At 46.0% G+C, this 15,640-nt stretch overlaps 1 protein-coding gene across 1 annotated transcript in view; it reads left to right on the top strand.

Annotated features, from left to right (window-relative positions):
- Cht7 (chitinase 7) overlaps positions 1–15,640 on the top strand; it is a 119,089-nt gene extending 103,449 nt beyond the window's left edge. Inside the window, exons 6-19 of the mRNA XM_053782336.2 lie at positions 1–149; positions 1,623–1,746; positions 5,736–5,876; positions 6,641–6,809; positions 7,362–7,600; positions 8,290–8,480; positions 9,062–9,297; positions 9,883–10,029; positions 10,879–11,027; positions 11,168–11,315; positions 11,468–11,653; positions 13,434–13,556; positions 14,184–14,388; positions 15,295–15,640. The exon at positions 1–149 is cut by the window's left edge and continues 31 nt beyond it. Of these exons, the coding sequence (XP_053638311.2) occupies positions 1–149; positions 1,623–1,746; positions 5,736–5,876; positions 6,641–6,809; positions 7,362–7,600; positions 8,290–8,480; positions 9,062–9,297; positions 9,883–10,029; positions 10,879–11,027; positions 11,168–11,315; positions 11,468–11,653; positions 13,434–13,556; positions 14,184–14,388; positions 15,295–15,506 (2,419 nt within the window). The 3' untranslated portion in view covers positions 15,507–15,640. The remainder of the gene's footprint in view (positions 150–1,622; positions 1,747–5,735; positions 5,877–6,640; positions 6,810–7,361; positions 7,601–8,289; positions 8,481–9,061; positions 9,298–9,882; positions 10,030–10,878; positions 11,028–11,167; positions 11,316–11,467; positions 11,654–13,433; positions 13,557–14,183; positions 14,389–15,294) is intronic.

Genomic DNA, 15,640 nt, shown 5'->3' with positions numbered 1-15,640 from the left:
GGACATGTCAGCCACTCGCTACACCCGCCAGACCTTCATCTACAGCGCTGTGCCCTTCCTCAGGAAGCACGCCTTTGACGGTCTCGACCTCGACTGGGAGTACCCTAAGGGTCGAGACGACACTGCTAACTTCGTCCTCCTCCTCAAGGGTAAGTTATAACAGCCACGTAGTGCTCACCTCACAATATTACGAGCCCAGGTGTAGTCTTGTCTTTAAGCGCAAAGAGTGTGAGTGGTGGAGGCCTGAGGGTGGTCTAGGCAGTGAGTAGTGAGGCTGAGTCTCTGCCTGACATATACGTAGAGTATCAGGTACTTGTTTTACTGCATGGAAGCAGGTGTCTTAAGGAAAGATGTCCTGATGTTTCCACCCGTACCGGGGATCGACTCCCGGACTTCAGTGTGTGAGCTGAGTGCGCTAGTAATCGAGCTGTGGGACACCAGACTGGTCACAGAGATATGATGATGACGTGTGAGATACTCGGGGGATTCTGCAGGATGGACGGGGGGGAAACACAACTCGGAATGAGACACAGACAGAAGGTGACACAGATAAATGTAAGCTACTGACACAGACCAGCCAGGAGAACTGATTCTTCAGTCTCAGGGTGGCAGGTGGAGCCATCTGGAGGAGGAAGTGGTAGGGGATCAGTCACACACACACACACACCTACCTACCTACCTGCAGCTGTGACTCGACCCCTGCAACCACAACTAGGCGAGTACACACACACACACACACACACACACACACACACACACACACACACACACACACACACACACACACACACACACACACACACACAGCTTCAAGGGGAGACCGGGAAGTAATAACAGTGTTGTTTGAGGGTGTATAAGGTCGTGTCACCTACTGCATTATCCCACACTCATCGACCTTATTGTCATACACTGAGACTTCTCTAATAGCGCTGATGATACAAAATTATAATAAAATAGCAATACTAACAATTACAGTAATAATAATTGTGACAATACCTGTTGCAAAAATAACAGCTGCAACAATAACAGTTGAAATAATTGCAATAATGTCAATTGCACAATTAAGAATACAAAGACTTGTATTTGTCTCGAAGATGTTCAGAAAAGTGGTATACCACTTGTTACTTCTACGTCTGTGTTAAGATTTTAAGTGGTAGCAGGAAACACACAGCTTCACACGTTACCTTCCCACCTTGTGCAACATTGCAGCAATAATAATGAGAGCGTTCCTCTGCAGTAAAGCAACACTGAGGAATAATAACGAGAGCTTTCAAGGCACTTCTCGTAGCTGGTGCTACAAGGTCGCTCTCACCATTGGCCCTTTAAGAGACTGTAATGTTTGTTAAAACTTACGCTTCCATCTTCCCTCTCTCTCCCTTCCTCCTGTCACAAGGTTGGTGATGTAACAGTCTGTGGCAGCGTTGATTGGTTCCATCAAGGTGACGTCATTAGTCATGTTGACTATGACGTCGCGGCCATTCTATTGTAAACATTAACACGTGGTCCTCTGCACTAACAGCTGATCAATGTAAACATTGACAGGTAGTCCGCCACAGTAACAGCTGATCATTGTAAATATTAACACGTGGTCCTTCACGCTAACACGTGGTCTTTTCCGACAGAGCTTTACGAAGCATTCGAGGCAGAAGCCAAGGAGACAGGTCAACCTCGTCTGATGCTGACAGCAGCTGTACCTGTCGGCCCTGACAACATCCGCGGTGGCTACGATGTACCTGTCGTCTCCAGGTTAGCAGGTCGCACACACATTATATATATATATATATATATATATATATATATATATATATATGTATATATATATATGTATATATGTATATATATATATATATATATATATATATATATATATATATATATATATATATATATATATATATATATATATATATATATATATATATATATATATATATATATATATATATATATATATATATAAACCTTGTACAAGCTACTGGTACTAGTATTAAAGCGTCCTTCACTGCATACGTCTTCCCACATTCTATAATCTCTTTCTCTACCTGTCTCCCTTTCTTTCTATCTTTGTTTCCTCCATCCTTTCTTCTCTCATTTCTTCCGTTCTTCTTTCATCTTTCCCTTCCTGTTTCTCTCATTCCATCCTTTTTTCTCTCCCTCCCTCTCAATGTCCCAGCTTGCTTCCATCTCTCCTCTCTTGCTTCCATCTCTCTCTTCTTGCTTCCATCTCTCTCTTCTTGCTTCCATCTCTCTCTTCTTGCTTCTATCTCTCTCTTCTTGCTTCCATCTCTCTCTCTTCTTGCCTCCATCTCCCACCTTCTTGCCTCCATCTCTCACCTTCTTGCCTCCATCTCTCACCTTCTTGCCTCCATCTCTCACCTTCTTGCCTCCATCTCTCACCTTCTTGCCTCCATCTCTCACCTTCTTGCCTCCATCTCTCACCTTCTTGCCTCCATCTCTCACCTTGCCTCCATCTCTCACCTTGCCTCCATCTCTCACATTCTTGCCTCCATCTCCCACCTTCTTGCCTCCATCTCTCACCTTCTTGCCTCCATCTCTCACCTTCTTGTCTCCATCTCTCACCTTGCCTCCATCTCTCACATTCTTGCCTCCATCTCCCACCTTCTTGCTCCCATCTCCCACCTTCTTGCTCCCATCTCCCACCTTCTTGCTCCCATCTCCCACCTTCTTGCCTCCATCTCCCACCTTCTTGCTCCCATCTCCCACCTTCTTGCCTCCATCTCCCACCTTCTTGCTCCCATCTCCCACCTTCTTGCTCCCATCTCCCACCTTCTTGCTCCCATCTCCCACCTTCTTGCCTCCATCTCCCACCTTCTTGCCTCCATCTCCCACCTTCTTGCCTCCATCTCCCACCTTCTTGCCTCCATCTCCTACCTTCTTGCTTCCATCTCTCCTCTCTTGCTTCCATCTCTCCTCTCTTGCTTCCGTCTCTCCTCTCTTGCTTCCATCTCTCCTCTCTTGCTTCTATCTCTCCTCTCTTGCTTCCGTCTCTCCTCTCTTGCTTCTATCTCTCCTCTCTTGCTTCTATCTCTCCTCTCTTGCTTCCATCTCTCCTCTCTTGCTTCCATCTCTCCTCTCTTGCTTCTATCTCTCCTCTCTTGCTTCCATCTCTCCTCTCTTGCTTCCATCTCTCCTCTCTTGCTTCCGTCTCTCCTCTCTTGCTTCCATCTCTCCTCTCTTGCTTCCGTCTCTCCTCTCTTGCTTCCATCTCTCCTCTCTTGCTTCCGTCTCTCCTCTCTTGCTTCCATCTCTCCTCTCTTGCTTCCATCTCTCCTCTCTTGCTTCCATCTCTCCTCTCTTGCTTCTATCTCTCCTCTCTTGCTTCCATCTCTCCTCTCTTGCTTCCGTCTCTCCTCTCTTGCTTCCATCTCTCCTCTCTTGCTTCCATCTCTCCTCTCTTGCTTCTATCTCTCCTCTCTTGCTTCCATCTCTCCTCTCTTGCTTCCGTCTCTCCTCTCTTGCTTCCGTCTCTCCTCTCTTGCTTCCGTCTCTCCTCTCTTGCTTCCATCTCTCCTCTCTTGCTTCCATCTCTCCTCTCTTGCTTCCATCTCTCCTCTCTTGCTTCCATCTCTCCTCTCTTGTTTCCATCTCTCCTCTCTTGCTTCCATCTCTCACCTTCTTGCTTCCATCTCCCACATTCTTGCCTCCATCTCTCACATTCTTGCCTCCATCTCCCACCTTCTTGCTCCCATCTCCCACCTTCTTGCTCCCATCTCCCACCTTCTTGCTCCCATCTCCCACCTTCTTGCCTCCATCTCCCACCTTCTTGCCTCCATCTCCCACCTTCTTGCTTCCATCTCCCACCTTCTTGCCTCCATCTCCCACCTTCTTGCCTCCATCTCCCACCTTCTTGCCTCCATCTCCCACCTTCTTGCCTCCATCTCCCACCTTCTTGCCTCCATCTCCCACCTTCTTGCCTCCATCTCCCACCTTCTTGCCTCCATCTCCCACCTTCTTGCCTCCATCTCCCACCTTCTTGCCTCCATCTCCCACTTTCTTGCCTCCATCTCCCACCTTCTTGCCTCCATCTCCCACCTTCTTGCCTCCATCTCCTACCTTCTTTCCTCCATCTCCCACCTTCTTGCCTCCATCTCCCACCTTCTTGCCTCCATCTCCCACCTTCTTGCCTCCATCTCCCACCTTCTTGCCTCCATCTCCCACCTTCTTGCCTCCATCTCCCACCTTCTTGCCTCCATCTCCCACCTTCTTGCCTCCATCTCCCACCTTCTTGCCTCCATCTCCCACCTTCTTGCCTCCATCTCCCACCTTCTTGCCCACATCTCCCACCTTCTTGCCTCCATCTCCCACCTTCTTGCTCCCATCTCCCACCTTCTTGCCTCCATCTCCCACCTTCTTGCCTCCATCTCCCACCTTCTTGCCTCCATCTCCCACCTTCTTGCCTCCATCTCCCACCTTCTTGCCTCCATCTCCCACCTTCTTGCCTCCATCTCCCACCTTCTTGCCTCCATCTCCCACCTTCTTGCTTCCATCTCCCACCTTCTTGCCTCCATCTCCCACCTTCTTGCTCCCATCTCCCACCTTCTTGCCTCCATCTCCCACCTTCTTGCCTCCATCTCCCACCTTCTTGCCTCCATCTCCCACCTTCTTGCCTCCATCCCCCACCTTCTTGCCTCCATCTCCCACCTTCTTGCTTCCATCTCCCACCTTCTTGCCTCCATCTCCCACCTTCTTGCTTCCATCTCCCACCTTCTTGCCTCCATCTCCCACCTTTTTGCTTCCATCTCCCACCTTCTTGCCTCCATCTCCCACCTTCTTGCTCCCATCTCCCACCTTCTTGCCTCCATCTCCCACCTTCTTGCCTCCATCTCCCACCTTCTTGCCTCCATTTCCCACCTTCTTGCCTCCATCTCCCACCTTCTTGCCTCCATCTCCCACCTTCTTGCCTCCATCTCCCACCTTCTTGCTTCCATCTCCCACCTTCTTGCTTCCATCTCCCACCTTCTTGCCTCCATCTCCCACCTTCTTGCCTCCATCTCCCACCTTCTTGCCTCCATCTCCCACCTTCTTGCTTCCATCTCCCACCTTCTTGCCTCCATATCCCACTTTCTTGCTCCCATCTCCCACCTTCTTGCCTCCATCTTCCTCCTTCTTGCCTCCATCTCCCACCTTCTTGCCTCCATCTCCCACCTTCTTGCCTCCATCTCCCACCTTCTTGCCTCCATCTCCCACCTTCTTGCCTCCATTTCCCACCTTCTTGCCTCCATCTCCCACCTTCTTGCCTCCATCTCCCACCTTCTTGCTTCCATCTCCCACCTTCTTGCCTCCATCTCCCACCTTCTTGCCTCCATCTCCCACCTTCTTGCCTCCATCTCCGACCTTCTTGCCTCCATCTCCCACCTTCTTGCTTCCATCTCCCACCTTCTTGCCTCCATCTCCCACTTTCTTGCTCCCATCTCCCACCTTCTTGCCTCCATCTCCCACCTTCTTGCCTCCATCTCCCACCTTCTTGCCTCCATCTCCCACCTTCCTGGTTCAGCTGGTAGTCTTCTAACACCTGGTCTTCCTCACACTTATTATTATATATTAAATTCATCAATGCTTATTATGGACTGAGCACCTCAGTCTAGCCTTGCTATAAGATTGATAAAGCAACTGGTTTTGGGCGAAACGTCAAGGATCGCCACTTGTACCTCATTCTCCCCCTCGCCCACAGGTACCTTGACGCCACATGTACTTCATTCCCCCCTCGCCCACAGGTACCTTGACTTCATTAACGTGATGGCTTACGACTTCCACGGTAAGTGGGAGAACCAAGTGGGACACAACGCTCCTCTCTACGCTCCTTCAGACGACACTGAGTGGAGGAAGCAGCTCTCTGTCGACCACGCCTCAAACCTGTTAGTAAACACCTCTCTTATTATTATTATTGTTATTATTATTATTATTATTATTATTATTATTATTATTATTTATTATCATTATTATTATTATCATTATTATTGTTATTATTACTATTATTTATTATTATTATTGTTATAATTATTATAAACTAAAAATTTACGTAACTGTTACAAAATTATATATATATATATATATATATATATATATAAATATATATATATATATACGTAATATATATATATATATATATATATATATATATATATATAAAGAAGCCCGTTGTTTAGAGCTCTGCTTTGTGTATTTTCTGGTGATTATATGTATCTTGATGTGTATACACTAAGAGGTCAAGGTATATATACCGAGAGGTTTACATCTCTAAGTGTATGTACACTTTAATACCTGAAGTACATATTAAAGTATCCTTGACGGGCTGTGTCAGGTGACACCCAGGCTTGATCACCCTCGTGTGCTCGATATTCTTGAAACCTGTTAAACCAACCAGTAGAGGATGTACAGTAGGTGGCACCTGAGTAACAGATGTACAGTAGGTAGCACCTGAGTAACAGATGTACAGTGGGTAGCACCTGAGTAACAGATGTACAGTAGGTAGCACCTGAGTAACAGATGTACAGTGGGTAGCAGCTGATTAACAGATGTACAGTAGGTAGCAGCTGAGTAACAGATGTACAGCAGGTAGCACCTGAGTAACAGATGTACAGCAGGTAACAGCTGAGTAAGGTTCGTGTCTCTGCCTCAGATGGGCCAAACTCGGGGCACCTAAGGAGAAGTTGATCATCGGGATGCCCACCTACGGCCGGACCTTCACCTTGGCCAACCCTGCCCGCACCAACGTCAACTCCCCTGCCAGTGGCGGAGGTGAAGCCGGCAAGTATACCAACGAGGGTGGCTTCATGGCTTACTATGAGGTGAGTACACCAATGGGGATGGTTTCATGGCTTACTATAACTTGAGACAAGACTGGGTCTCCAGTATTCAGGAAAATGGAAAGAGAGTCCTCACGCTGGTCAGATGACTTCCTCCCTGATTCAGCATGCTAATGTGAGGGGGGGGGGGAATGTGTGAGGGGGGGAAGAAGGAAGAGGGAAAGGAAAGGGAGGGGAGAGAAGGTAGAAAAAAAATTTAATACGCATCTTAGGGATTCAAGTGTTTTTGAGCGTTTGTACACAAACGAATTACAGCCTTCAAGGATATTTACCCTTTCGTCAAAATTTACAGACACACCCTTAGCTGTTATCACGGAAACAATTATGAATATTGTAGAATAAGAAAAAAATCACTTGGACTAGTTTCACTTCCTGTGTGGTTATTGTGTAAGACGACTGTAGCAAGGTTATAATGGGGCCGGGGCATATACGATCAGTGTAGAAAGTTCTTAGACTGCTTCCCAATTCAAACAATAACATACATTCGTTAGGCTTTAATCGTGAAGAAACTAACCACGTTTGTGTGTTGCACAGGTTTGTGAGCATCTACGCACGGGAGGAGAGTACGTGTGGCACGACGAGATGCAGGTGCCATACATGGTGAAGGGCAGCTTGTGGGTGGGTTTCGACGACGAGCGAGCCATCCGCAACAAGATGAGGTGGATCAAGAAGAATGGCTTCGGTGGAGCCATGGTCTGGACCATTGATATGGACGACTTTACTGGCACCATGTGTGGTGAGGGAGTCAAGTACCCACTCATGAGCATTATGAGGTGAGTGTGGGGGGGTGCTGGAAGCAGTGTGGGGGATACTGGTAGCCGTGTTGGGGTGCTGGAAGCAGTGTGGGGGATGCTAGTAGCAGTGTTGGAGTGCTGGAAGCAGTGTGGAGGTGCTGGTAGCAGTATTGGGGGTGCTGAAAGCAGTGTGGGAGTGCTGGAATCAGTGTCGGGGTGCTGGTAGCAGTGTTGGGGTGCTGGAAGCAGTGTCGGGGTGCTGGAAGCAGTGTGGGAGTGCTGGAAGCAGTGTGGGGGTGCTGGTAGCAGTGTTGGGATACTGGAAGCAGTGTGTGGGAGGGGAGGGTAACAGTTAGGTTGCCCAAGGTACAGTATCTTTGAATCATGTTTGGATTAGGTCCCGTGATCCAGTCTTAACCAAGTCCCAGGGTCCAGGGTTTCCCAGGTTCCAGGGTTTCCCAGGTTCCAGGGTCCAGTCTTTCCCAAGTCCCAGAGGTCCGGTCTCTCCCAGTCCCAGGGTCCCATACCCTCAGCCAGGCTGAGGGACTGATTACCTCAAACTCCTTATGATCTTCACCATTCTTTGCATTGGGCTGATGAAGCCACTGTGTGGCGAAACGTCCCTACAGTAAAGAAACCCAAGTGTTGCAATTTTTTCAAATTTATCAACTTGTCGGTTCTCTGTACCTTTTATCTACATTCTACTTTCTGTCCCCATCGGCCGATAGAGAAGAGATGATGGGTGTACCACGAGTGGGCCAGGACGTGGACTGGTCTAAGGTGACCAAGACCTCGGTGGCCACACACACCACGCTGCCGCCTCCAATCAGCATCGATCCCATGATCCTGGTGAGGCAGCACCAGTCCAACCTGGCCAAGCAGGCCGCGCCCAGGATAGACATCATTCCTTCAATCCCAAGTTAGTTGACTCAAGTTTATAACGTAAGAGTGAGTGAAGCACGGGAGTCAGGCTTCTTGTTAGATGGTCGACTTGTAGGCAAATGTTATAAGAGAAGCAAGTGTGTGCGGAAACAAATGCTTGTTTACCCTCGAAGTTTCGCTCGATAAAGCCCGTTAGAACGAAATATCGCCAGTAAGTAAAGGATTACTCTGCACACACTGTTGTCGTACCGTGCACAAGACCTACTCGTTCTTCACACACCTCATCATTCAAAACTAACTCACAATTATTAGTGAAAATTTATGAGAGTGTTTCTTTATCATGTCACCTGATTTTTTTTTTTTTTGAGTTCTGGGATGCGATCTCAGGAGAGTCGCTCCTCTTCCCACCACTGCGTAATGGCAACTAGTAATGTGTCACCTGATGATGTGCTGTTCCACACAACACACACACACACCACCCTCAATATATCCTCCACTTGTTCCACACACACCATCCTCACTATGTTCTCCACTTGTTCCACACGCACTCACCATTCTCAATATGTTCTCCACTTGTTCCACACACACTCACCATCCTCCATATATCTCCCACGACAGAAGACTCGCCTAAGGTCCTCTGCTACTACACCTCTTGGGCCATCAAGCGCCCCGGTGCTGGTAGGTTTGAACCGGAGAGCATCGACCCATTCCTGTGCACCCACGTTATTTACGCCTTTGCTGGGATGGAAGACTTCCGCCTGGCCCCGGGAGACCCCTCTGACGTCAGTGATGGCTTCAAGGAGGGAATTTACACCCGCCTCATCAAACTCAAGGAGAAGAACCCCACTCTTAAGGTACACACGCGCCACGATGTCTCATATAGCCACGATGTCTCATATAGCCACAATGCTATATCAGACATCGTGACTATGACTTGGCTTACTTTTTCCTTTAAAATTCAATCATAGAGCAGTTTCGATTAAAAGTGTGATAATTTACGTATTTTAGCTAAAAACTGAAGTTCGTCAGAAAATGCCGATGTCTGATATAGCCCTAGGTGACCACCACAAAGTCTAATATTGGCCTAAGTGCCCACTGCGAGGCCTAAGATAGGCTCAAAGAAGAAATAATAAGGTTGGTAGCACGATTTCACATAGATAAAATAATAGAAGTAATGTATATTTCACCCTCACAATGAGACCTCTTCAGTAGACTGTTAAAGAAGGTCTGCACAAGACCAAGAATGAAATTTTAGGTCAAAGTTAGGTATATAATATTATCAAGACTGAACTCTTGAGATTAAGGATCAGGTAATGTGTAAAATTTAGCAAAAGTTGTGACTCTTTTGAGATAGAACGGAGGCTGGCGCCTCCACCGCTTCTTGGGCTGAATGACTCAAATGTAAACTGTATTCATCCTTGTGACGGTTCTTCCTAAAGGTGATGCTGGCCTTGGGTGGATGGGCATTCGGTTCCAAGCCGTTCAGGGAGTTGGTGTCCAACCAGTTCAGGATGAACGGCTTCGTTTACGATTCCCTCGAGTTCCTTCGTCTGCACGAGTTCGATGGTCTGGACATCGACTGGGAGGTGAGGCTGGGTCCTGCTTATCACCTTCCTGTCTTCATTCTGGTGTCGTTCTCGCTAAACATTTCCAAAGACAACCAATAACAAGGCCTTTACTGTGGCCACTCCTTGCATATCTCATTCCAAACATTCACAAACATGACTAACTTTTTGACTTAATGACTACCTGGAGGTCGTTCCGACAGGTCAACGCCCCCGCGGCCTAGTGCTTAACCAGGCTTCCCGGTAGATCAGGGCCTGATCAACTAGGCTTGTATTTCTCACACAAAACATTGACAGACATAACCATTCTTATGGCCTTACAACTGCACAATACAAAATAACCTGCTCATATGAGAGAAAGAAACTGACGACGATGTTTCGTTCCGACTTGGACCATTTACAAAGTCACACTGACGCAAAATAGAGAAAGGGAGCCAGCGTAGATAGGCGTGCTGGACAGGGACGGTCCCGTCCCTCTACAACTCGCCTATGTATACTGGCTCTCTCTCTTTTATGTTAGTGTGGCTTTGTAAATGGTCTAAGTTGGACCGAAACGTCGTCATAAGCTCCTCTCCCATGAGTAGGTTATTTGTGTAAAACCCTTGTATGTCTCACACTCAACATTCACAAACGCAATTAACTCTGCGTTCTCCCCTTCACCCGTCCTTCTCGTTCTTACATTCAACAAACAACTAAAACAGTTTTACAGCCTCTTCATTAGCCTTCCATCACTTGATACTCTCCAAACGTTATTTCTAACAAAGAACCTGACCACTTGTTCACTTTGCCATATGCTTAAAGATCCCTGGCCACTTGTTCCTGTCCTGTAGTACCCTTAAGGTCCCTGACCACTTGTTCTTTGTCTTGCAGTACCCGCGAGGTCCCGACGACAAGGCCAACTACGTCAACTTCCTGAAGGAGCTTCGTCTTGCCTTTGAAGGAGAGGCCAAGTCTACGGGCAATGCTCGACTCCTGCTGTCTGCTGCTGTGCCTGCCTCCTTCGAGGCGCTGGCTGCTGGGTATGTTGTCCTTTACTACGATTAGTATTAGTACTAGTATTATTCACTAGTAGCAACTATCTGCTATGTGTGTTTCAGATAGCAACTATCCACTAAATACGTGTGTTGCTGTTAGTAGCTATCCACTAACTGTGTTGCAGGTACGACGTGCCGGAGATAAGCAAGTACCTGGACTTCATCAATATCATGTCTTACGACTTCCACGGTCAATGGGAGAACGAGGTTGGTCACAACGCTCCTCTCCTGCCCCTCGAGACAGCCTCCTCCTACCAGCAGAAACTCACTGTGGTAAGTGACCAGTGCTCCAAATTTTACCTCTGTTTAAATATGTTTTTTTCCAGTGGAAGTATAAGCTAGATGATATTTCCCAGGTGCTGTGTGGCCCTTACAAGTGCTTGGTGTTTCTCAATGGATATACTAACACGAGGGTGTGTTGACAGGACTACAGTGTGAGGGAGTGGAAGAAGCAGGGAGCACCAGGCCAGAAGATCATGGTGGGAATGCCCACCTATGGACGGTCCTTCACCCTCACTAACGTCACCAAATTCGATATCGGCGCCGAAGTCAGCGGAGGAGGCCACGAAGGTCGCTACACCCAGGAGACCGGCTTCATGGCCTACTACGAGGTACATGTACCTACCTTGCTTCTTGAAGTCTAGCGACTGAGTCATTAGAGGCTACTACACCTCAGTTGTACACTAGCATTAAGAATGATGTGTACTCACACCTCTATAATAGGGATTAAAACGAACTCTTGGTGTGTATACACATACGTCTTTGTACGTACATCTCCGTATGTGTGTATATCTGGGATCTGGCTGAGTGGCGAAACTACTGTATATTTTGACTCAGAGTGTGCGGGTTCTAATCCTGCTGTGGACTGAGAGACTATGTTTATTAAAAGTTCGCCCGTTTGCGAGTTTTTATATATATATACACACACACACACACACACACACCCATATATATATATATATATATATATATATATATATATGTATACATATATATATATATATAATTTATATATGTATGTATATATATATATATATATATATATATATATATATATATGTATATATATATATATATATATATATATATAATAATGTATATATATGTATATATATATATATATATATATAATAATGTATATATATATATATAATGTGTGTGTGTGTGTGTATATTATATGTGTGTGTGTAAAGGTAGAAAGTTGAAAGTGAACATAGAAAAGAGTAAGGTGATGAGGGTATCAAATGATTTAGATAAAGAAAAATTGGTTATCAAATTGGGGAGGAGGAGTATGGAAGAAGTGAATGTTTTCAGATACTTGGGAGTTGACGTGTCGGCGGATGGATTTATGAAGGATGAGGTTAATCATAGAATTGATGAAGGAAAAAAAGGGAGTGGTGCGTTGAGGTATATGTGGAGGCAAAAAATGTTATCTATGGAGGCAAAGAAGGGAATGTATGAAAGTATAGTAGTACCAACACTCTTATATGGGTGTGAAGCTTGGGTGGTAAATGCAGCAGCGAGGAGACTGTTGGAGGCAGTGGAGATGTCCTGTCTAAGGGCAATGTGTGGTATAAATATTATGCAGAAAATTCGGAGTGTGGAAATTAGGAGAAGGTGTGGAGTTAATAAAAGTATTAGTCAGAGGGCTGAAGAGGGTTTGTTGAGGTGGTTTGGTCATTTAGAGAGAATGAATCAAAGTAGAATGACATGGAGAGTGTATAAATCTGTAGGGGAAGGAAGGCGGGGTAGGGGTCGTCCGCGAAAGGGTTGGAGGGAGGGGGTAAAGGAGGTTTTGTGGGCGAGGGGCTTGGACTTCCAGCAAGCGTGTGTGAGCGTGTTAGGAGTGAATGGAGACGAATGGTATTTGGGACCTGACGAGCTGTTGGAGTGTGAGCAGGGTAATATTTAGTGAAGGGATTCAGGGAAACTGGTTATTTTTATATAGCTGGACTTGAGTCCTGGAAATGGGAAGTACAATGCCTGCACTTTAAAGGAGGGGTTCGGGATATTGGCAGTTTGGAGGGATATGTTGTGTATCTTTATACGTATATGCTTCTAAACTGTTGTATTCTGAGCACCTCTGCAAAAACAGTGATTATGTGTGAGTGTGGTGAAAGTGTTGAATGATAATGAAAGTATTTTCTTTTTGGGGATTTTCTTTCTTTTTGGGTCACCCTGCCTTGGTGGGAGACGGCCGACTTGTTAATATATATATATATATATATATATATATATATATATATATATATATATATATATATATATATATATATATATATATACGTGTATTTAGTTTTGAAGTACAGGTTTATACAAAGTTGTGTTCAGAATAGAAGTGTGAATACTCTGCAGTAAACACTGGTAAGTTCATTATGACGCTTGTTGCAGGTGTGTGAGTTCCTGTTTGAGGACAACACAACACTGGTGTGGGACAACGAGCAGCAGGTACCCTTCGCCTACCGTGGCGACCAGTGGCTTGGCTTTGACGACGAGAGATCCCTAGCTGTCAAGGTCAGGTTCTGAAACACTCTCATTCCTTTATCCTATGTCGCAAAAAAATGGCTCTACAAATATAAATTTATGTATGTAATTTTTAAAGGGGTAGATGTGTGAGCCAGTGGAAGGCCTCGGTCAGATGACCAAAAACTCCAGCTGTGAGTCATCATTTGACTAAGACCCGCGTCAGGAAACACTTGTCCTGTTTCCTGATAAAACCTTAACTAACCTAACACCAGTGTGTAAGAAACTGCAGTACTGGTGGATGTCATATCCAGAGTGACGAGGATAATTGCTTAAAAAAAGTCCAGTTTGACTAGAAATATTTACAGAAAGCATAATAAAGCACAATACCGCGGTTGGAACTGTACACAAATAACCCGCACACAGAAGAAAACTTATGACGACGTTTCGGTCTGACTTAGATCATTAACTAACCATATAGTTAATGGCCCAAGTCAGACCGAAGCGTCGTAATAAATTTCAGTCTTCTACGTGCGAGTTATTTATGTATGGAAATATTTATTTGGGTAAACGATATCGACACACTGAAGTGTATTTAACGATAAAATATTCTATCCTTTTCTATTTTATAAAGTATTCTCTCTCTACTAACATACACTTGTGTTGTGGTGTTATCAGACTGACTGGCTGAAAACTGAGGGTCTGGGAGGTGTGATGGTGTGGAGTGTTGACATGGACGACTTCAGGGGTAACTGTGGTGCTGGCAAGTACCCTCTGCTCAGCACCCTTACTCAGTCTCTCTCTAACTACACCGTTGCCCTCACCTACGAAGGGCCATACGAGAACACTGGCACTCTCGACGGCACCAGTGCCAAGCGAGATCGTAAGTACCTCTGCAACGGTGTCATTTTCTTTGCGTGCGTAAAGTGCATTTGATTTAATGGTATAAACTGAGGTAATAGATACCGACAAGTTGGTTTTTTAAAAACACTGGGTCACATATTTATTAGAAAACGTTTCGGTCCTGGGACCTTGATCACTTCAGAAATGATCAAGGTCCCAGGACCGAAACGTTTTCTAATAAATATATGCTAGTGTGTGCTCAAGTGTCTTCCTAAACCAACTTGATTTTAATGAATTTGAAAGTAAAGTCCTTTTTTCTCTGATCAATTTGCTTACTCTCCATCCCCCGGGAACTGTATAACCCCTACTGGTTTAGCGTTTCCCCCACGAACATAATAATACACTGCTTCATTCTTCTCGTCTCGAATTATATATTCTCCATCCCATTTCATCCAATATTTTTTCTCCCTCACTTATCCTAAGTGACTTCCACACTCATGGAACGGTACACTTTACTGCAAGAGTAACTGTGTCTAGCGACTTCTGAACGGAGGATCGAGCCTCTCTCACTTATTGTACCGAATGACACTGGTATTACACAGTTTTTTTTTTTATTCGCCGGTATTCTCCCGGCCCGGGTCTTTTCCAAGTAGTGGTGACCCGGCCTTGGCTCCCTATCTGGGGAGTGTCTCGAGACCTAAGTCTCCCATGGGAGGAGGTATAAGTACCCCCTCATCTTTGGGACCAACTGTCCCCAGGCCTAGCCACATTCCCCGCCCTCACGGGGCTCGTAGGGAGAAGCTAGGCCTCTGGTCTGCCATCTGCCCCGCCCCAAAGGGGCTCGTGGGGATGGCAGTCTTATGAGCTGCAGGTGGTAGTAAGCTCAGGCCTTCTCTCTATAATATATAGTTACACTAATCTCTCTTTTCGTTGTTGCACTGCGCAGCTACAGTGATCGTGTGTGACGAGGCGGATGGTCACATCAGCTACCACGAAGACAAAGCAGATTGTACCCGCTACTTCATGTGCGAGGGAGAGAGGAAGCATCACATGCCTTGCCCCGTCAATCTGGTCTTCAACGCCGCCCAGAACGTCTGCGACTGGCCAGAGAACGTGCCAGGCTGCGAGAACGCCATTCCCAATCCTGCGCGACGGTAAACAACCTTCACGCTCCGATATAAAAGAAAACCTCGGAAAAAAAAGAGATGAGAGTCTTCTACCTAAAAGAAGGTGTATGTTTTAAAGCAGAGGCTGGGGCAGTCCCACCCTGTCATGGTAATGACAACACAAAA

This window comes from Cherax quadricarinatus, chromosome 38 (genome assembly GCF_038502225.1).
Source record: "Cherax quadricarinatus isolate ZL_2023a chromosome 38, ASM3850222v1, whole genome shotgun sequence".
Taxonomy (NCBI): Eukaryota; Metazoa; Arthropoda; class Malacostraca; order Decapoda; family Parastacidae; genus Cherax; species Cherax quadricarinatus.
The sequence above is the reverse complement of the archived record's forward strand: the minus strand, read 5'-3'. Positions and strand labels throughout refer to the sequence as shown.